At 48.2% G+C, this 23457-nt stretch overlaps 1 pseudogene and 2 gene segments (V, D, J or C); all 3 read left to right on the top strand.

Moving 5' to 3' along the window:
• The first annotated feature begins 345 nt into the window (after positions 1–345).
• LOC129399662 (immunoglobulin kappa variable 1-12-like) lies at positions 346–824 on the top strand. The segment is given in 2 exon segments: positions 346–394; positions 505–824. Coding segments are annotated over 2 exon segments (369 nt in total).
• An 8900-nt stretch (positions 825–9724) lies between these two features.
• On the top strand, positions 9725–10203 carry LOC101557404 (immunoglobulin kappa variable 1-12-like). The segment is given in 2 exon segments: positions 9725–9773; positions 9884–10203. Coding segments are annotated over 2 exon segments (369 nt in total).
• An 11998-nt stretch (positions 10204–22201) lies between these two features.
• Positions 22202–22780, top strand: LOC101536820 (immunoglobulin kappa variable 1D-13-like; annotated as a pseudogene).
• Positions 22781–23457: the final 677 nt, after the last annotated feature.

Raw genomic sequence — 23457 nt, 5'->3', positions numbered from 1 at the left:
TATCTGCCTGGCTGTAGTCTGTAAGAGACTGTCCAGGGGGCAGAGGGAATAAGAAGCCATATCTTGACTCTCAGGAGACCAGGGACCCACCTTTCTGTGCTCAGGCTGGGGCTCTCCTGGGGCTGGGGAGGAGCATGTTTTCTGTGGGCAAAATTCTGCTTCCCCACAGGGACCCACACCCCTGACTGCCCTGCAGCTGGGATAGTCCCCACACACCCTCCCCCCTCTGCCTGCCCAGCCTGCCCAGCCCCCTCTCATTTGCAAGTCCTCAGAGCTCATGCCTGAACACTCAATAATAGTCTGTGTCCCCCTGCAGGGTCAGTGTCTGTTACCCCCAGAGTGGACATGAGGGCCCCTGTGCAGCTCCTCAGCTTCCTGCTGCTCTGGTTCCCGGGTAAGGAGGGAAATGTGGGTTTCCATGAATTTGGACTGCTTGGCCCTTCAGGGAAATTATCTCACTTATGATTCAGGATAATGATGTCCACTTATATTTTTGTATCTCAGGTTCCAGGTGTGATATCCAGATGATCCAGCCTCCATCCGTGTCTGCATCTCTGGGAGACAAAGTCACCATCACCTGCAAGGCCAGTCAGGACATTATGAATGTGTTATACTGGTATCAGCAGAAACCAGGGAAAGCTCCCAGGCTCCTGATCAAGTTTGCAACCAGCTTAGGACCAGACGTCCCTTCCCGGTTCAGTGGCAGTAGATCTGAGAACGATTACACTCTCACCATCAGCAGCGTCAAGCCTGAGGATGCTGCCACTTATTACTGTCAACAGGGTAGTAGTTCCCCTCCCACAGTGATACAAGCCAGTACATAAACCCCCAGAGATCAGCTGTGTGAGGCTGGACTGCCCCAGCTGCTCCTCCTGGTGCTTTCACTGCTAAGGGTGTGTCAGATGCAGCCAGGCTGTGCTGTGAGAGAAAGCTCTGGAACAAGTAGAATGAACATTTTTGTCTCCATTATTCCCCCTCTCATGCCAGCAGAACTGTTGTGACAGTAGATCTGCTGAGTTTATTCATTGTAATTATTTTCCCTCAAGAATATAGGCAACAGGTCAAACAGCATTCATGCAAGAACAATCATTTTAGATGGTCCAGAAACCATTGTTTTAATAGGTACTTTAAAATCTTAATAAAATTTTCCCCACACCCAAATCAATGTCTTTTTACTGGTGCATTCTCACATGGTCAATAAGAACCCTGTCCTGACCTCACAGGCCCCAGATCATCCTGCTCACACAGGGGTCCAGGTGCCTTCAGAGCTGGGCCCTTGTTCTCCTCTTTTTTTTTCTTTTTGGGTCACACCCAGCGATGCTCAGGGGTCACTCCTGGCTCATGCACTCAGGAGTTACTCCTGGCTGTGTTAGGGGGGGACCATATGGGATGCTGGGAATCGAACCCGGGTTGGCCATGTGCAAGGCAAATGCCCTACCTACTGTGCAATTGCTCCAGCCCCGCCTGTTCTCCTCTTTCCTGCCACAGTCATGCTTATTTCTAAGTCTTTGATGTGGATTCCTGTGCAGGACCCTCTTGGTGAGTGGGGTTCAGGGAAGCAGAATGTAGACTAGGAGTTTCTCTGACACTTGCTCACTGGGGCAGACACAGTCCTCTGGGAGCTGAACCCTTATAGCAGAAGCGACAATGGGGTAGGCAGGGAGCCCTCCTCACTGGGGATCCTTAGGAAGCTGGCAATGGACTGAGGGTGGTTTTGTCATAGGAGCAGACTGGCCCTGAGCCTCCATGCTGCTCCTGACAGACAAGTCACCTGATAGACACTGTCCCTGATCTCAGCTCTAGAGAGGACCCTGTCCTCTAGATCCTGCCCAACACCTGCTGAGTCCCAAGATTCTAGAACCCCCATGTCACTCTGAGCCCAGAGCTTTGTCAAGCCCCTCCTGGCTCACCTAGGTCCCGTGTGGGGACCTGCCCTCCATGCTGGACTTGGTGGCAGCTGGACCAGAGGGCTGGGCACATTGTTGGTTTTACACCTTTGTGAAATTTGTGTAAAAGGCAAAACCATTCATCACAATGACTATCAATTTCACATGTAGACAAACAGAAATAAACTGTTTAACACCACCCTCTGTCTTACTCCTGGAGAAAATGCCAGTTAATTTTCATTAATTGTCAAACAAAAAATTAATTCATAATTAACTGCAAAGCCCTGTAGGAATAGGCAGCACAGAGAGAGAGACAGAGAGAGACAGAGAGACAGAGACAGAGACAGAGAGAGAGTTTGTCCAGACTTTACCCTTGAAGGTTCTTGCTGATTGGCTCTGAGACAGTCCAGCCTCTGCTCTTCATTGAATGTGGAGGTGCTCACTCACTGTCCTTCATGTCTCTGCCAAACAATGGCTCACATGTGAGGACCCAGGTTGCAATGACATTTCACTGAATACGTGGCTTCCTGGGAGCTCCCTGGGAGTGCCAGGCCTTGATAACTCTTCATAGTCCTTGTATGTATCATTATTTACCGCTTGTGTTTCTGTTTGTTTGATTTTCAGCAACTGACACCGATGGACTGAGTTTGAGGGTGACAATCGGGTTAACTTTAGCAGGTAGTTTTGTGATTAACTTTAGCAAGTTATGTTTTTGTATACTCCGGCTTGCAGACAGGACAGACTTTACACTGTTCCAAAGACAGGGAAAGTCTAATCGCAGCAGCACAGGTGAAACCTATTAAGTTGCTGTATCAACAATGGCCACAAGATGGCAGACAAACCCCATATGTGACAAGAAAGACCCTGAATCCTAGAAACCCTGAGATAGTAACAGGTCCATTATTGGCTGGGACAGAAAGTGGTGGGAAAGTATGAAAGCTCTTAGAGTCAGAGTTGTAGCCAGAACTTCACCCTTTCCTGCTGTGGAGATAGTAGTCCTGTTCAGTTTCTCTACTATGGTCTTTTGATCCCCAGTGCAGTGCTCAAAATTTGACTTAAGTTCCTCTGTGATGTATCAGAGAAAGAGCGGTAGAGTCACTTAAGGTGAGCTCACAAGAGGGGGGTTAGATGGGAGTTTAAGGACACCAGGGAACACGGCCCCCATCACACCCCCTTGCAGTTCCCATAGGCACAAATTCCAAGAGAGGCTTGTGAGGATAAGAAGAGGGTGAGGCTCCTGCTGACAGGAGGAGGGTCTCACAGGAATTGACTCTGGGGGACATTGACCTTCACTCTCCAGCCACCAAGAGTATGAGAACCCCGTGTGTGTGTGCATATGTGTGTGTGTGTGTGTGTGTGTGTGTATGGTGTGAGACTCCAGCCTGTGTGTTCCTGTGAGGGGGGCCTGAATTGATGCTTCACACCTGGCACCCTCTAAGCAGGGTCTGCCTCAGGGGCACCCAGAGAAGGTCGTCCTGGGGCAACTTTCCTCCTTTTATTTCTCTTCTGACTGCTGAGGAGAACTCAGAAATAATTTTCACTTTGTCACGCAACACCTTGTTGATGAAACTGCTGGTTGTTTAATATAAACTAAAAAATCCATCAACCTGAATGTACCATCACCTTGATAGTTATGTTTTGGGTGTCCTTATGCTGCTCCACTCACAGGCCATAGGGAAAACAATGCGACCCACCTCCTGTCCCCCTGGCTGAGCCTGGTTGTCCTTGGAGGGCCAACATGAGTGTTCAGAGCATCAGAGATTGAATCTAGCACTAAAGCTTTTGCTCAGCCCATTTCCCCGAGGCTTTGCAGGATGGTGACAGCTGCTCTGTCCCCGCCTCACCATCAGAGGAAGCTGCCACAGGAGCTCAGACAACCTCTGTGTGCTAATCCTCCGTCTCCTGCTCCTGTGGTAGAATTCACAGTCCTAGGACTTCTATAACAACAGGATTGCATGAACACCCTGAAGTCTCATCCTCCTTCTCCCCCAGCCCTTCCCCTGGCCATCAGAACCACCTCAGGGCAGCTCCTCTGGAGCAGACAGTGCAGGCAACAGTGTGTGTCTGATCTGAGCTGCTCTCCTGAATACACACACCCAGTTCACCTGCCTTCACTCTCTTCTGGTGTGTTTTGTAACTGAAGACTCTTTCTTGCCCATCCTGCCAGTAGCAACCCTTATTCTGCCCTGTCTCATTGAGTCACTGTGCAGGATTGTCCTTTGGTAAGTGGCTGATGGGAATCATAGAGAAGGAATTAGTTAGAAATTTGTTCATGGGGCATCTGGTGGTCCAGTGGTAGCAGAACCTTGGCAGCCTTAATAATCAGTGGTGGATTGGCGTGTTTGTGTGTTGAAATGGGGAAAGATCTCTCCTGCCTGTGTCAGGTGTGAGGCCTCAAATGGCTCTGGAGGGTCCTGTCAGGGGTCCTGCTGAACGTGAGGCTTCCTGTGCCTCCCCTGTCTGACAGAAGCACTGTGACATTCCCCAGTAACATGGGGAATGGGAGGAAACCCGTCTCCACTAGAATTCATGATCACTGTAGGGCTCCCCTGGAACCTTCTGTGCTACCTTCCATGGATCTCTGAACTGTCCAGGACTCTGGTTTCCTCAGAAATAAAAAGCTACCAGCTGGACCAGCAGTTCATAGAGGAGAGTCCTCAAATATCATGAATGTTGACTTCAATGATGTGAAGGGTCCATGGTGCTTTCAATTTTTTGCTTGTGTGCACTCCTAGAGGCATTGTACTGAATGAAAAAAACTGGTTGAATAGGGATAGTATGGAGGGAGTCGGGAAATCATTACTAGAGTCCACACTGACTCATCTCACCCAGCACTCTACCCTCACCAGATCATTGAAATATTAGCCCCTGTCAGAGCCTAGATCCCAGGTTGAACACTCTATCATGCCCACTTTGATGCTCTTTTCTAAGACCTGTGAGTCGTTTCTCTGTGGGTTGTACCTAACCTTAGTTGAATCTCAATGCCTGCACCAGGGCTCACTGAGAGCTTCCCAAAATTAGAAGAGATGTGTGGAAAGATAGGACAGTGGGTAGGGTGTTTGCCTTGCATGGGGCCAACCCAATTTCAATCCTTGGCATTCCATAGAGTACCCCACATCTCCACCAACAAGCCTTGCCAGGAGTGGTTACTCTGGAAACAGCCCTGGAAACTGTTACATGGGGTCCAAAAACAAAACAAAAGAAGAAGAAGAAGAAGAGATGTGTGATATAGGATGTGAGCTGAAGGAGCACGGTGCATTCAAGGGGGATTCTGTGGTGGCAACTCATCTCATCTATCCCTTCCGAACTCATTTATATCTGGTCAGCTCAGAAGAGAATCTTTCAGGGAGAGAGGGACTGAAAACTATGGAAGACTGTCCAAAGATAAAGGCGTGCATTTCAGTGGTTTGGGAAAGTAGACAGCTTTTCTAAAAGTGAAGAAAAAATCCATAATCTGAGGCTGAGGTGGAAGTGATGAGACTGTTCCTGAGGAACACATGTCAGCACAGGCTTCTTATCACGGCGCCAAAGGTTTTCTGCTGTTAACATACAAGTTTTTCTGTTGGTAGTGATGACATCTCTAAACTCATAAATACCAGCATATCAAAGCTAAATAGAAGACTTCATGCCCTCAAAGATGTGAAATTGAAGGAATGTACTATTCCTGAGGGGTCTGTGTGGCTGTGGTCTGACAGAGCCTTTCCCTGGGCAAGAGAGAGCAAAAAGCCTTGTCCTGACTCTAAGGCCCAGAGGACCTGCCCTTCTGTGCTCACTGGGGAGGAGCACATTCTCTGTGGGCAAAGTTCTGTTGCCCCACAGGGACCTGCACCCCTGACTTCCCTGCAGCTGGGCTGGTCCCCACACACACCCTCCCCCCTTTGCCTGCCCAGCCTGCCCAGCCCCCTCTCATTTGCTGCTCTGTCGGGATTGGGACAGTGAGTGCAGACACATGGCTCTCTCACCATCACCAGGAAAGTGCTCCATGGTCACAGACACCCCCTTGGGACACACACCCCACCCACAGAACCTATGCTGAAGTGTCTGTGGACTTGAGGTCCTCAACAGCAACATGACAGGGGACAGCTCTGAAATTTCAGTCTCTTCTCCTCCCACAGACAGCCCCACCCTATCTACTCAACTCCCTTAAGGAGTCTGTATATTTGGGTTCTCAGAACTTCTGCTTTAGTCTCACTGACCCCAGGCCCTCCTGCATCACACTGGCTGTGGTGGCTGCAGAGTTAACGCCCAGGTTTCTCTGACGTGCTGCCCATTACTGACCCCAAGTTCTGACCCATCTCCATGAATCCCTGACAGGGTCCTTATTGGTAGGTGTATTGCAGGGAGCAGTTAATAGTATAGGAATTGGATACACACCCTCAGAGGGGCAACAGGATCCATTTGGAACAAGATTCTATACAGGAAGAGCAATGGCATCAGGGAGGGGAGGTCTCTCCTGCATGCATATGAGGCAGCAAATGGCCCTGGAGGGTCCTGTCCTGGGCCCCGCAGGAGGGGAGCCCCGGGAGCTGCTCCTGTCTGACAGAAGAACTCAGGGAGACCCCAGTCACAGGCTGATCACTGGAGAGGAAACTGTCTCCTCTAGACTCCATGGTCACTGCAGGGCTCCCCTGGGACCTGCCGCTTCCTGGGAAACATTCCAGACCCTCCCCAGGATACTCAGTACTTCAGCATGTGTATGTCCTGCTGGGCTAGTGGTTCATGGGGGTCTGGTTTGTCTGTTGGGTGCTGAATTCAGTGATGGGGAGACCATAGGACACAGCAGGGAGAGCTGGGTTTTAGTTCCAGGGTCATCCTCTAGAATGAAGGAACAGTGTTGTTGATGGGGTGGTGGGATGGTGTAGGATAACATTGATTTGTCTTTTCTGCCTTGCCACAGATTCCTCTGTGTTTATTTGTGATTTTTTTTGTGCTCTCTTGACTTGTAAATATTGTTTTCCTCTTCTCTTTAATTCTTTTCATAGTTTATTCAGAGCAATGTACTTTTTGTATGGGCACAGGAAGACAGTAAATGGAATGTTTTTGTAAGATGGGAGTTAATTGACTCTCAGTGATATTTACCTCCTGGCTATCTGTTCTCTCAACTTAAGCCTCAATTGCCCTTACTTTCTAGGCCCCCAAAAGCAGGGTCCCAAAGAGGGACTCAACAGACCTAGTGCAAGCGGTGAGCTATGTGCTACCCTGGCGTTGAGATGGGCCTGGCCAAAGTGCTACAATGCTTAACTACAGGTTAAGAGCAGGGTCATGGACAAATTCTGTCATGATCCAAAAAGTATAACTAGAATCGGACCCTGCTAGGGTTAGGAATGATTAATCTGTCCTGAGCACTGTTGTCTGAGTCTGTGGTGAGATGTTCCCAGGAGAGCTACCCTATAAACCTCAATGTCTCTCTTACTGTGCCCATAGAAAAATTATTTATATTAAGATGTTAATCAAGATGCTAGGAAAAGAGGAATATCCCTGGGTGGTGTTTCTGCCCTTGTACCTGATGGGCAGTCAGGAAGGGCTTTTTAATGTTGATTTTGCTACCAGACTAGGTGTGGCATGGTCCCAGAGGGTAAGGGGTGGAGAGACAAGTAGGAAGAAGCAGAAAAGGGGCATCAGGGAGTCCTTGGGAGAGAAGCAGTCAGGGTCAGAATCCAGAGGTCAGAGGCAGAGAGAGAATCTGGAGATCTGGGATGGAGGAATGAGGGGCTAGGAAAGAAGAGTGCTGGAGGGGAGAGATGAGAGAGCTGGAGTTGTCGGGAGACAGAGCAGGGAGCAAGATGGAGCACAGAGAGATAAGCTGGAGAAACAGGGGAAGACGGGAATGAGGGACAGTGTGAGACTAGAATGGGGTCTCAGAGAGACTAGAACAGGCATGGGAGAGATTGACTAAACGGCAGCTAATCAGCAACCAGCTTGGTCCTCATTCTCCCTTCGCCTGCCCATCGCCAACAGCCATCCCAATTCAGTCAATACATGGTGACTCGAGAGCACCCAACACGGGCGTTGAGAGAGAGCTGCCCAGAGAGCCTGGGAACACACATACTTCTGCATGTGTATTTTTTACAGGACAGGACCCTTAGGATCCCGATCCTGCCTCACACAGCATGGCTCTCTATCCCAGCCCAGAGTGATAGTTCTTCCTGTGTGGTTCTATCTTCACTCCATACTGACTGCCCCCCCACAACTTGTGGCACCCTGCATCGTATAGAAATGTTCGTCTACTGTCTGTGATTCCCATAAACTGTGAGGATGTCTCATTTGCTCTCCTGTATTGTTATCACCACAATCTTCTTAAGATATTGGGTCTTACATCTAAAATCTGAGAGCCTCTGTGACTCTGGAGCATCATGAGTTTCAAGCAAGGGATACAACTGTGATGGGACAGAGAAATTCAATCATAAATCAATCAAGATGGACTGTCTCAGCCACTGCACCCCAAGAGGGGATGAGCCTCACCCAAGAGGGGACCAGCAGAAAAAAACAGGTATGCGACAACCCGTGAGTGAGTTCTCCAATCCTCCTCTGATCAGAACTAGGCCTCTGCCCCCAATTCCCCAGTTTTCCAGTAGCTTGGCAATCACACCCATAAACTGCCCCTAGCACCATGTAATCTCATCAATGGCCAAGACCCAGAAACTATAAAGTAAAACTCCCAGACAAGAATGATGCAGAATTTTCTGGAGGCGGCCACGCAACCTCTTACACTCCATCTTACTTACTTATCAAAACTATTACGGATTTTTTTAGTTTAAATGTACTTGATTGTATTCTCTTATCTTGGGGTTAAATTGCTCCACAATGAAATTCAACAACCTTCACACACTTCCCTTTTATTGTGGTTGGAAGGTGCTTGCTGGTGGGATTGGTGTTCGAATATTATCTGAAATAAATGATTGTGAACTACTTCTATATTAAAATAAAATATATATTTAAAAAATTGTTAAGTAAAAAAAAATAAATAAAACTGGCTCAGAGGATTAGGCCCTGTCATGATGTGTATCCCTTGATCATATGATGAGCCAAAAACATAACCAGGAAAATAAAAAATATAATTTAATACATGTAAAAAAAGTGTTAAGTAGCAATTTCTCACAGAAAATAACACCAGCCATTGTTGATGGAGACTGACACCTCAGCAGACATGAGCTGGGATCCACATTTTACCCCAGGACCTACATGTCCCAGAGCACCTGCAGATAAAAGCCTGACAGTTCCCGACACTGCAGCACCACAAAAGCTTTTCATCCATGGGCACCAGCATTGAACTGCTCATCCTGGATGACTGAGTTATTTTTGAGTGACTTTCGGTTCTCTGAGCACTGAAAGAGAGTCCCCCTGCCTAAAAAAAGAAAATTAAAACATAAAATTTTAAACCCTTCCAAGATGCAGTTATATATGTTGGTATTCCAGATCAAAAAGAAAATGTCTTTGTCTCAAATATATCCACAATTGTGATTTAAAGTAGTAGGTACAATTCCTGAGAATATCTGTGTGGCTGTAGTCTGTAAGAGACTGTCCCGGGGGCAGAGGGAATAAGAAGCCATGTCCTGACTCTCAGGAGACCAGGGACTTGCCCATCTGTGCTCACACTGGGGCCCTCCCAGGGGCCAGGGAGGAGCATGTTCTCTGTGGGCAAAGTTCTGCTTCCCCACAGGGACCCACACACCTGACTTCCCTGCAGCTGGCCTGGTCCCCACACACACCCTCCCCCCTCTGCCTCCCCAGCCTGCCCAGCCCCCTCTCATTTGCAAGTCCTCAGAGCTCATGTCTGGACACTCAATAATAGTCTGTGTCACCCTGCAGGGTCAGTGTCTGTCACACCCAGAGTGGACATGAGGGCCCCTGTGCAGATCCTCAGCTTCCTGCTGCTTTGGCTCCCGGGTAAGGAGGGAAATGGAGGTTTCCATGAATGTAGACTTCCTGGCTCTTTGGGGAAATTATCTCACTTATGATTCATGATAATGATGTCCACTTATATTTTTGTATCTCAGGTTCCAGGTGTGATATCCAGATGACCCAGACTCCATCCATATCTGCATCTCTGGAAGACAAAGTCACCATCACCTGCAAGGCCAGTCAGAACATTAACAAAAATTTAGCCTGGTATCAGCAGAAACCAGGGAAAGCTCCCAGGCTCCTGATTCGTTATACAAGCAATTTACAATCAGGCGTCCCTTCCCGGTTCAGTGGCAGTGGATCCGGGACAGATTACACTCTCACCATCAGCAGCTTCAAGCCTGAGGATGCTGCCACTTATCACCGTCAACAGGATGATAAGCTCCCTCCCACAGTGATACAGGCCAGTACATAAACCCCCAGAGATCAGCTGTGTGAGGCTGGCCTGCCCCAGCTCCGCCTCCTGGTACTTTCACTGCTAAGGGTGTGTCAGATGCAGCCAGGCTGTGCTGTAAGAGAAAGCTCTGGAACAAGTAGAATGAACATTTTGTCTCCATTATTCCCCCTCTCATGCCAGCAGAACTGTTGTGACAATAGATCTGCTGAGTTTATTCATTGTAATTATTTTCCCTCAAGAATATAGGCAACAGGTCAAACAGAATTCATGCAAGAACAATCATTTTAGATGGTCCAGAAACCATTGTTTTAATAGATAGTTTAAAATATTAATGAAATTTTCCCCACATCCAAGTGCAATGTCTTTTTACTGGAGCAGTCTCTCATGGCCAATAAGAACCTTCTGATGTGAACTGAGGGAGAAACTGCATCTTGCCAAGGGGTTGGCACCTGCAGATGTTTGGAGGGACAAAGTCATGCTCCCTTGATTGGGGGTATTTGAGACTAAACTGCCACTGGGGGAGGGGAATAAATTTGATGACAGAAACAATGATGTTTTACACTTAATACCCTTGAATGTGAAATACAGTTTAAATCCCACTACACACAGTGAAGATTTGGAGGAAATACAGAAAACCAAGAGATTATATAAAAGAATTAAATTTCAATATTGTGTATGGAGTTCAAAGTCTTGCTTTTTTGTCCTGATGAGAAAATACTCAAAGTCACAATGACTGAGCTTCCCTGCATGCCCTGGCTCAAAAAATTCTCAGTGAATGTAAATGGGGGGAAAAAAATCATCCGAGAGGACAGACCTCACAGTCCTATCCATAGGCTGATGGCTTCTTAGGCAGCCTCACTGGTGCAGCAGCTGTGGGTGTCAGAGTGAGTCTGGAGAGTTCTGGAAGGAGGCATGGAGCTGAATTGACAAGTCTACCTCAGGAGTCAGGAGCCCTCTGATCCCTGACATCCCCGAATTGCGCACCTGTCACTTCATATGCAGCTTCCTCTTCCTTCCTGAAGATTTTTTTTTTTTTGGTTTTTGGGTCATACCCGACGATGCACAGGGGTTATTCCTGGCTCTTCACTCAGGAATTACCCCTGGCGGTGCTCAGGGGATCATATGGGATGCTGGGATTAGAACCCGGGTCAGCCGCATGCAAGGCAAATGCCCTACCCGCTGTGCTATCGCTCCAGCCCCAGAAGATTTTTCTGAAATTAGATCCATGACATGTGAAAATGAAAAAGCTAGCATTTAGCTCCTGGTGATACATATGCCTCCTGAATTCCTTTCTCCCTGTTAATGGTTGCCTCACAGTTAGCTGAGCATTTTATTATAAAGAGAAATCATTTTTAGCTTTGTGATTACAGATTGGCCTTGTGGTGTGTTTTACAGCATGTGTTTCATAGACTGATGTAAAATGTCTCTCTAGAATACTAGGACCAGCATCTGAAATCATTTTAGCTGCTGTACCAGAAAACAGCCACTAGATGGAGGCAGACCCCATAACTAACCATGCAGGGAGCCTGGGTCTTAAAGCACAGAGACAGTAACTGAGCTAGTGTCCCATTATCAGCAGGGACAGTGGATCCTGTGGAAATGATGGGAAATGTGTGGAAGTAGCTCTCAGAGGCTGGGTTTTATTACAACTATTATATTCTTGCAGCGTGAGCAGAAGTCTAGTAGTACCTGTCTGCTGGAAACATTAGTAGAGTTACCTCTTACCCACAGGTCCCAATTTATATTCTGAGATTTTTTTCATCAGGACTGTAGACAGGGAAGATAAACCATCACTTATTATAAAGGCACAAGAGAGAGGATAAGAAGAGAGTATAAAGTGACGCCAGGGAACCCCCTCTGTCCCCACAGGCCCCCATTCAGGAGTAGCCTATGAGGACAAAGAGAAAGGGGGGCTCCTGCTGACAGGAGGAGGGTCTCAGGGGAAGTTACCCTGAGGGAACTTGACTTTCACTCTCCAGTCTCCCAGAGTGTGAGAATCCCAGGTGGTGGGACTGGCCAAGGACATCTCAGCACCAGTAGCCATGAGATAACAGAGGACAGTCACCTCCTGTGAGCCCAAAGACACACACCTCCCTGTTCTGCTGCTCCTGCAAGGGCTGCTGTGGTCTCTGGGACCCTCTCATGGGCCCAGCACCAGGCTCACATCTCCCCCATCCCAGCCGCCCTTCCCAGCCCCTCTCACCTCCTCCACCTGCACCTCCAGGGCTTCTCCTCTGTGTCCCTGATGGAGACTCCAGTGTGTCCGCTCCAACTCCCTGTCCTGACCTCACAGGCCCCAGATCATCCTGCTCACACAGGGGTCCTGGTGCCTTCAGAGCTGAGCCCCTGTTCTCCTCATTCCTGCCACAGTCACGCTTAGTTCTAAGTCTTTGATGTGGATTCCTGTGCAGGACCCTCTTGGTGAGTGGGGTCCTGGGAAGCAGAATGCAGAGTAGGATTTTCTCTGACACTTGCTCACTGGGGCAGACACAGTCCCCTGGGAGCCGAACCCTTATAGCAGAAGCGACAATGGGGTAGGCAGGGAGCCCTCCTCACTGGGGACCCTTGGGAAGCTGGCAATGGACTGAGGGTGGTTTTGCCCTAGGAGCAGGCTGGCCCTGAGCCTCCATACTGCTCCTGACAGACATGTCACCTGATAGACGCTGTCCCTCATCTCAGCTCTAGAGAGGACCCTGTCCTCCAGATCCTGCCCAACACCTGCTGAGTCCCAAGATTCTGGAACCCCCATGTCACTCTGAGCCCAGAGCTGCGTCAAGCCCCCGCTGGCTCACAGAGGCCCTTGTGTGGGGACCTGCCCTTCATTCTGGACTGTGTGGCAGTTGGGCCAGAGGGCTGGGCACATTGTTGGTTTAACATCTTTGTGAAATTTGTATAAAAGGCAAAACCATACATCACAATGACTATCAATTTCACATATAGACAGACAGAAATAAACTGTTTAACACCACCCTCTGTCTTACTCCCGGAGAAAATGCCAGTTAATTTTCATTAATTGTCAAACAAAAAAATTAATTCATCATTAACTGCAAAGCCCTGTAGGAATAAGCAGCACAGAGAGAGAGACAGAGACAGAGACAGAGACAGAGACAGAGAGAGAGTTTGTCCAGACTTTACCCTTGAAGGTTCCTGCTGATTGGCTCTGAGACAGTCCAGCCTCTGCTCTTCATTGAATGTGGAGGTGCTCACTCACTGTCCTTAATGTCTCTGCCAAACAATGGCTCACATGTGGGGACCCAGGTTGCAATCACATTTCATTGAATACGTGGCTTCCTGTGAGCTCCCTGGGAATGCCAGGCCTTGATAACTCTTCATAGTCCTTGTATGTATCATTATTTACCGCTTGTGTTTCTGTTTGTTTGATTTTCAGCAACTGACATCGATGGACTGAGTTTGAGGGTGACAATCGGGTTAACTTTAGCAGGTACTGTTTTGTGCTTAACTTTAGCAAGTTATGTTTTTGTATACTCCGGTTGCAGACAGGACAGATTTTACACTGTTCCAAAGACAGGGAAAGTCTAATCAAAGTTCCTCTGTGATGTATCAGAGAAAGAGTGGTAGAGTCACTTAAGGTGAGCTCACAAGAGGGGGTTTGGATGGGAGTTTAAGGCACCAGGGAACACGGCCCCCATCACACCCCCTTGCAGTTCCCACAGGCACAAATTCCAAGAGAGGCTTGTGAGGATAAGAAGAGGGAGGGGCTCCTGCTGACAGAAGGGGGGTCTCACAAGAATTGACTCTGGGGGACCTTGACCTTCACTCTCCAGCCTCCCAGAGTGTGAGAACCCCGTGTGTGTGTGTGTGTGTGTGTGTGTGTGTGTGTATGGTGTGAGCCTCCAGCCTGTGTGTTCCTGTGAGGGGACCTGAATTGATGCTTCACACCTGGCACCCTCTGAGCAGGCTCTGCCTCAGGGGCACCCAGAGAAGGTCATCCTGGGGCAACTTTCCTCCTTTTATTTCTCTTCTGACTGCTGAGGAGAACTCAGAAATCATTTTCACCTTGTCAGGCAACACCTTGTTGATGAAACTGCTGGCTGTTTAATATAAACTAAAAATCCATCAACCTGAATGTACCATCACCTTGATAGTTATGTTTTGGGTGTCCTTATGCTGTTCCACTCATAGGCCATAGGGAAAACAATGCAATCCTGTCCCCCTGGCTGAGCCTGGTTGTCCCTGCAGGGCCAACATGAGTGTTCAGAGCATCAGAGATTGAATCTAGCACTGATGCTTTTGCTCAGACCATTTCCCCAGAGGCTTTTCAGGATGGTGACAGCTGCTCTGTCCCCTGCTCACCATCAGAGGAAGCTGCCACAGGAGCTCAGACAACCTCTGTGTGCTAATCCTCAGTCTCCTACTCCTGTGGTAGAATTCACAGTCCTAGGACCTCTATGACAACAGGATTGTGTGAACACCCTGGAGTCTCATCCTCCTTCTCCCCCAACCCTTCCCCTGGCCATCAGAATCACCTAGGGCAGCTCCTCTGGAGCAGACAGCACAGGCAAAGGTGTGTCTTATCTGAGCTGCTCGCCTGAGCACACACACTCAGTGCACAAGACTTCACATTTTCTGATGTCCTTTTTAACTGAGGTCTCTTTCTCTCCAATCCTGCCACTAGCAACCCTTATTCTGCCCTGTCTCAGTGAGTCCCAGTGCAGGATTGTCCTTTGGTAAGTGGCTGATGGGAATCATGGAGTAGGAATTGGTCAGAAGTTTGTTCATGGGGCCACCAGTGGTCCAGTGAGAGCAGAACCCTGGCAGCCTGAAAAATCAGTGGTGGATTGGGGTGTGTGTATGTTGGGTGGTAGGAGATCTCTCCTTCTGAGTCAGGTGTGAAGTCTCAAATGCCTCCGGAGGATCCTGTCTGGGGTCTTCAGAATGGGAGGCTCCTTGTGCTGCCTCCATCTGACAGAAGCACCGGGGGAGGTCCCAGTCACAGGCTGATCACTGGGAGGAAACCGTCTCCACTAGAATCCATGATCACTGTAGGGCTCCCCTGGGACCTTCTGTGTTACCGTCCATGAATCTCTCACCCAGCCCAGGACTCTGGAATTCTCAGAAATACAAAGCTACCAGTTGGGCAGGAAATTTATGGAGAAGAGTCCTCGGATATCATGAAGATTGACTTCAGTGATGTGGAGGGTCCATGGACCTTTCAATATTTTGCTGGTGTGCACGCCCAGGGGCATTGTGCTGAATGAAGAAACAGTGAATAAATGGGGTGGGGGTTACAGGTGGGGAAATCATTACTAGAATGTACACTGACTCCTCACCCAGCACTCTACCCTCACTAGCTCATTGGGGGAGTAGCACCTGTCAGAGCCTAGATCCCAGGTTGGGCACTACCTTATGCCCACTTTGATGCCCTTATCTAAGACCTATGAGTCATCCCTCTGTGGGTTATACACTATCCTTACTTGAGTCTCAAGGGAAAGTGGGACTGAAAACCATGGAAGAATGCCCAAAGAGAAAAGAGTGAATGTTGGTGGTTCTACGAAGGTAGAGAGTTTTTCTAAACATGGAGAACAAACCTCATAATCTGAGGTGGAGATGGAATTGGTGAGACTGTCTCTCAGGAATATATTTGGACACAGACTTGTTAACCACGGATCCACAGATTTTCTGCAATTAAACACACATTTCTGTTTGGTAGTGATGACATCTCTAAAACCAATAGGACCAGGAATTCAAAGCTAAATGGAAGATTCCATGCCCTCAATTTGACTCAAAGATGTGAAATTGGAAGAGTCTACAATTCCTGAGAGGGTCTGTATGGCGTGGTCTGACAGAGCCTGTCCCTGGGCAAGAGAGAGCAAGAAGCCTGTCCTGACTCACAGGAGACCAGAGAACTATTCCTTCTGTGCTCACACTGGGGCCCTCTTGGGGGCCAGGGAGGAGGATGTTCTCTGTGGGCAAAGTTCTGCTTCCCCACAGGGACCCACACCCCTGACTTCCCTGCAGCTGGGCTGGTCCTCACACACCCTCCCTGCTCTGCCTCCCCAGCCTGCCCAGCCCCCTCTCATTTGCAAGTTCTCAGAGCTCTTGCTGGACACTCAATAATAGTCTGTGTCCCTGTGGAGGGTCAGTGTCTGTCACACCCAGAGTGGACATGAGGGCCCCTGTGCAGCTCCTCAGCTTCCTGCTGCTCTGGCTCCTGTGTAAGGAGGGATGTGAGGGTTTACTGAATCTAGTGCTACGCATTCTTCAGGGAAAATAATTTAAAGTACAGTAAATGGTGGTGATGATGCATGTTTATATTTTATTTTTTTACTTTTTTGAAGTAACAGATTTTATTTTAGAGGGTCTTAGGGAAAGAGGAAGGGATAAGTAGAAAAGAAAAACAGCAGGAGTAACATGCTCAAAAAAGAACGCGGGCTTCTCCAGGGGTGGAGGAAGCTCTACACACATCCTAGCACTGGACACAAAAGCATGAAAGTACACATCTCAAGGGGGGAGATGCGGGCGACACATGTGCTCGGGCACCACATGTGCTCGGCCATGTGGGCACAAGCAGCACATGGGCTCAGGTAGCATATGCGCCGCGTGTTTATATTTTAATCCCCAGGTTCCCTGTGTGATATCCAGATGAGCCAGCCTCCATCCATGTCTGCATCTCTGGGAGACAAAGTCAGCATCTCCTGAAGAGCCAGTCAGAACATTACCAGTTACTTATGCTGGTATCAGCACAAACCAGGGAAAGCTCCCAGGCTCTTGATCCATAGTGCAACAGTTTAGAACCAGGTGTCCCTCCCCGGTTCCGTGGCAGGGTTTCTGGGACAGATTACACTCTCACCACCGGCAACCTGAAGCCTGAGGATGCTGCCACTTATTACTGTCAACAAGCTTTGAATATCCCTCCCACAGTGATACATGCCAGGACATAAAGCCCCAGAGATCAGCTGTGTGAGGCTGGGCTGCCCCAGCTGCTTCTCTCAGTGCCTCCCCAGCTGAGGGTGTGTCAGATGCAGCCAGGCTGTGCAATGATGGACAGTTCTGGGACATGTCAAAAGAACAGTTTTAGGCTCCTTTATTCTTCTTCTCATCCCAGCAGCACCGGCCTAACAACAGATCTGCTGTTTGAGTTTATAGAGATTATTTTCCTGAAGTCAGTAGGTGGCAATGTCATTCAGAGTTCATATGTGCTGGCCTGGTCACTCTAAAAGAGCTAGGAACCATGTTTTAAAGATATTTTTAAATAATCACACATATAGCCCCTCCAACTGCTTCTTTTTTTAATATTTTTAAAATTTTATTTATTTATTTATTTATTTATTTATTTATTTATTTATTTATTTATAGTGAGCGATAGCATAGTGGTTGGGCGTTCGCCTTTCACACAGCCAACCCGAGTTTGATTTCTCCGCCCCTCTTGGAGAGCCCGGCAAGCTACTGAGAGTATCAAGCCCGAACGGCAGAGCCTGGCAAGCTACCCGTGCGTATTGGATATGCCAAAAACAGTAACAATAAGTCTCTCAGTGAGTGATGTTACTGGTGCCCGCTCGAACAAATTGATGAGCAAGGGATGACAGTGACAGTGACAGTGACTAATTAGTGAGTCACCATGAGGGTACAGTAACAGATTTACACATTTTCATACTTGTGTTTCCCTCATACAATGTTCAAGCACCCCTTCCTCTACCAGTGTCCATTCTCTACCACTAGTGAACCCAGTATCCCTCCCACCTCCTAATCCCAGCCCCCATCTCCCCCCCTCTCCCGCCCCTTCCTCCCAGCCTCTGTGGCAGGGCATTCCCTTTTGTTCTCTTTCTTTCCCTTTGGGTGTTGTGGTCCTCAATAGGGGTATTGAGTGGCCATCTTGTTAAAATGGTCATGATCCCGGAGACACACAAATGAATCTCGTAACCCAGAGGCTTTTGGCAGAAATGTCTCCAGGCTTAATTATTAAAATTTCAAAATTCTAAGATCATACACTATTCATAATCAGCAATAAATAACAAATTATCTAATGTTGCCTTTTCAGCAGGTCTGAACGTTGAAGAAAAATTTCAAATAATAATGGTGGGACTGGTGTTGAAATATTGAATGGAATGAAAGTAGAGGGGGAGTGATGTGGTAATTAATTGCTAAACAGGTAGGGAGAGGGGGTGGGATGGGGGATAAAATGGGGTTTCTGGTGGTGGAAAATATGCATTGGTGAAGGGATAGATGTTTGATCATTGCATGACCGAGACTTAAACCTGAAAGTTTTATAACTGTTCTCACGGTGATTCAATAAATAAATTTTAAAATAATAATAATAATAATAATGACACATATTGCCACCACACTTCTGAGGACACATGAGCAGCACAATGGCCTCACACTAAGGGTGTCTCCCAGGGTGCATCCTCCCCTGCCGTGATGTCCTGTCTGATGTGGTCCAGAGGGAGAGATTGCAACTCACCAGGGGACAAACCCTCACAATCCTGCAGTTTGGGGAGGGGGGAGGAGGGAGCAGGCGGGACGAGATCTACTCCTTGACTGAGGGATTTTGATCCTGAAATCTTAATGAGAAATAAGACAATTTTAGTGACAGGAACTGTGGTATACTATCCTGGATACCCTTGATGTTGTAAAGCAGTGTAAACTTCATTTCAAGGTGGGGAGGGGGGAAATTCAGGCCAGTAAGAGGAAATATAGGAAAGGAAAATGTCAAGACCTTGTACTCAGCCCAAATTCTTATACCCAGGCCTCATGGAAAATATCCTGGATCACAGTGCCTGAGCTTCCCTGTATGGCCAGGCCTTGACGCTCTCAGAGGGAATGTGAATCTATGAAAATCACTATAACCTTAGCAAATTCCACATTATTGATGATATCTTCCCAGTCTAGCTGCCCAAAAGCCCAACGTTTATTTAGCAAAATTGATTTTCCTTGGATTTGAATCCCTAGAATGGGTATTCACAGCAGAGCCTGGAAAACTACCCTTGATGTATTCCATATGCCAAAAACAGTAACAATAATGGGTCTCATTCCCCAGACCCTGAAAGAGCCCTCAGTATGCCAGTGGGCTATACTAACATGCAACATGGACAAATGGAGACGTTATTGGCACCACCTGAGCAAATCAATGAACAACGGGATGACAGTGCTACAGTGCTTTATGCATAAACTCAAATCAATCATAGCAAAAATATAACTCAGAACCAGGAATACCCAGTTAGGGGAGAAACCCAGTTAGGGGAGAAAGTTCAGGGCTTGTGGTTTATGCCTCAATCCATCCAGGTGATCCCTGGCACCACAGTTTCCCCGAGAATATATGGAAGTCTCTGAGTACCACCTGGATGACCTTAGTAGGCCCAGGCATGGGCGGGGTGTGTGCCCTGGTGGCCTCCAGCACCATAAGCCCCTCAAAACTGTAAATCGTGAACTATTACATTGACCTGGTTGGCTCAGTTGCCAAAATTGCCTAAAGGAACAAAACGTACTCCCAGCATTGGTGAGCTGCTACTGCACTGCACCCAGACACACAAATCAAATAATCAGAAAAACGTCATAATTTTATTCCTGGCTATAGTTGCTTACAGTCTATCCTGTTGCTAGGACTGGGACAGTGAGTACAGACACAAGATTCTCACCTTCACCAGGACAGTGCTCCTGGTGACAGATATCCTACCTGTAGCACTTGTAGCAATACCTTTCACCCCAGCTGCTCCTATTCTGGGGCCTCTGTGGTCTTGGGCTCTTTGATAGCAACGTGACAGGGGAACATCTCTGAAATCTCACTCTTCTCCTCCCATCCCTTCCACCCTTCCTACACATTCTTGCGGCATTCATCTGCCTCCCTGAAGGAGCCCAAAGTGTGTGTGTGGATTCTCTGAATTTCTGTTCTGAACCATGACCTCAGATTTTCCTACATCACACTATGGTTGGATGAGAAAGAGTCAGGAAGGCTGCAAAGAGCCACACAGCGTCCTCACTGACATCTTAGTGTACATGCAGAAAGGACAACCCCTACATTAATAGTTGTAAATCAGTTCATTCAGCCTGCTGGGGTGTCTGCAGGTTTGGGGCCCAGGTTTCTCTTACATCCAGAATGCTATTGACCCCAGTTTTTGGTGATTGTGGTTCAGGGAGCAGTAAGTAGGGATTGCTTTAAAAAAGCTCCCTCAGGAGGGCAGATGAGGCCCACAGGGAGCAGGATCCGGCTACAGGAAGAGCAATGGCGGCAGGGAGGGAGATCTCTCCTGCTCAGACAGGTGTGAGGCAGCAAATGGCCCTGGAGGGTCCTGTCCTGGGCCCTGCAGAAGGGGCACCCCAGGAGCTGCTCTTCTCTGACATAAGAACTCGGGGAGGCCCCATCACAGGCTGATCACTGGAGAGGAAACTGTCTCCTCTAGACTCCATGGTCACTGCAGGGCTCCCCCTGGGACCTGCCACTTCCTGGGAAACATTCCAGACCCTCCCCAAGATACTCATTACTTCAGCATGTGTATGTCCTGCTGACCTAGGGGTTTATGGGGGTCTGGTTTGGTCTGTCGGGTGCTGAATTCAGTGATAGGGAGACCAATGGACTATGCAGGGAGAGCTGGGTGTGCAGTTCCAGGGACAGCCCCTACAGTGAAAGAACAGTGATGTTGATGAGGTGGTGGGATGGCACCCTTAGGAACCCGGGTGCTGACTCACGAAGCACAGCTCTATGCAGCCCCAAGGGATTGTTCTTGTGTGGTTGTATCTTCATGCCATACTGACTTCCCACCCCTTGTGCACCCTGTATCCCATAGAGATTTTTGTCCTCTGTCTATGAATTCCATAAACTGTGAGGATGCTCTCATTTGTTCTCCTGTGGTGTTATCACCTCAGTCTTCTCAAGACACTGAGTCTTTCATCTGGTCTCTGACAGCTGCTTTGTTCTAGGGGCAATGAGAGATTTGGGATGAGACATGGGATATTCACTGAGGAGCCAATCAAATTGGATTGTCTCAGCCACCCCATCTGAACACCTTCTCAACTGGTCAGCTGAGGGGTAGAGGAAGGGAAGATAGGAGGAGAGTTCAAGGAGGGCAAGGAATGATCTGTTCTGTGTCCTGAAATAGAGCTGGAAAGGAAACAAGTTTTTGAAGATGGAGAGGGCTGAAGTGGAAGTACTGGGATAGAATCTCAGGTGAAGAAGTTTGGAGGGATGAGCAGGAGAATGGGTTGACCTATTTGGTATTCTGTTGCTTCGGAAAAATTTTTGAATCAAGACCCCCGATTTTGTACAAACCTTTTCATTCCTTGCATTTCTGTCTGCTAATAAAAACAGTTTCTCAGACAAAATAGCACCAGCAATTTGAAAGGAGACTGACACCTCTGCAGACATTACCTGGGGTCCACATGTGAGCACAGGACCCACATGGCCCAGAGCACCTGCAGATAATCGCTTGACAGTGGCCGCCACTGCAGAACCACAATGGCCTTGTGTCCATAAGGCCCAGCATGAACTTCTCAACCCGGGTGTCTGCCTAATGTTCAGAGTGACTGTCAGGTTCTCTGAGCCCTGAAAGAGTCCAACCCGCAATCCCCCCCCACACACAAAAATTAAAAACATAAAATTTTAAGCTTTTCCCAAATACAGTAAAATATATTAGTATTCCACGTCAAAAAGAAAATCTCTTTGAATCAAGTATATCCACAGTGTGAATTAAAGGAGTCTGAACTATTCCTGAGAGGGTCTGTGTGTCTGTGGTCTGACAGAGCCTGTCCCTGGGGCAGAGAGGGGAATAAGCCGTGTCCTGACTCTCAGGAGACCACATGACCTGCCCTTCTGTGCTCACACTAGGACCCTCCTGGGGCCCAGCGAGGAGCATGTTCTCTGTGGGCAAAGTTCTGTTTCCCCACAGGGACCCACACCCCTGACTTCCCTGCAGTTGGGCTGGTCCCCACACACACCCTCCCCCTCTGCATGCCCAGCCTGCCCAGCCCCTCTCATTTGCAAGTCCTCAGAGCTCATGCCTGGACACTCAATAATAGTCTGTGTCACCCTGCAGGGTCAGTGTCTGTCACACCCAGAGTGGACATGAGGGCCCCTGTGAAGCTCCTCAGCTTCCTGCTGCTCTGGCTCCCGGGTAAGGAGGGAAATGAGGGTTTACACGGATTTGGACTGCCTGGCTATTCAGGGAAATTGTCTAACTTATGATTCATTGTAATGATGTCCACTTATATATTTTTTATCTCAGGTGCCAGGTGTGATATCCAGATGACCCAGCCTCCATCCATGTCTGCATCTCTGAGAGACAAAGTCACCATCACCTGCAAGGCCAGTCAGGGTATTTGCATTGGGTTAGCCTGGTATCAGCAGAAGCCAGGAGAAGCTCCCAGGCTCCTGATCTATGATGCAATCAGTTTAGGACCAGTCTTCCCTCCTCGGTTCAGTGGCAGCGGATATGGAACAGATTTCACTCTCACCATCAGCAGCCTGGAGCCTGAAGATGCTGCTACTTATTACTGTCAGCAGGATAATAGTTACCCTCCCACAGTGATACAGGTCAGAACATAAACCCCCAGAGATCAGCTGTGTGAGGCTGGGCTGCCCCAGCTGCTGCACCCAGAGCCTCCCCAGATAGGGATGTGTCAGATGCAGCCAGGCTTGCAATGATGGACAGTGCGGGCACATGTCGAAGGAACATCTTTATGCTCCATTTTTCTTCTTCTAATCCCAGCAGCACAGACATGACAACATCTGCTGGTTGAATTTATAAAGATTATTTTTCTTAAGTAGTAGGTGACTGTCATTCAGAGTTCATATGTAGTGACCTGGTCACTTTAGAATGACTAGAATCCATGTTTTTAAAAGATATTTTTTAATAATCACACATATGCCATCCCAGTTGTGAGGACACGTGAGCAGCTTCATAGCCTCACACGGAGGGCATCTCACAGGGTGCATCCTCCCCTGCCATGATGTCCTGTCTGATGTGGGCCAGAGTCTGTGTCTCATCAGAGGACAAACCCTCACAATCCTGTGGTATGTGGTGGGGGGAGAGCAGAGAGTAGGGGGCTGAGATTTACTCCCTTGTCTGAGGGTTTTTGATTCAGAAATATAATGGGAAATGAAACAATTTTACTGACAGGAGCTGTGGTATACTATCCTGGATACCCTTGAATGTGTAGAGGGGTGTAAACTTCATTTCAATGTATGGCCGGGGGCAATTGAGGCAAGGGATCATTTATAAAAGGAAAATCATCACCCTGTACTTAGCCCAAAGTCTTATGGGAGGCTTCATGGGAAATACCCTGGATCACAGTGCCTGAGCTTCCCTGTACAACTTGGCC

Source organism: Sorex araneus, chromosome X (genome assembly GCF_027595985.1).
Source record: "Sorex araneus isolate mSorAra2 chromosome X, mSorAra2.pri, whole genome shotgun sequence".
NCBI classification, from domain to species: domain Eukaryota; kingdom Metazoa; phylum Chordata; class Mammalia; order Eulipotyphla; family Soricidae; genus Sorex; species Sorex araneus.
The sequence above is the reverse complement of the archived record's forward strand: the minus strand, read 5'-3'. Positions and strand labels throughout refer to the sequence as shown.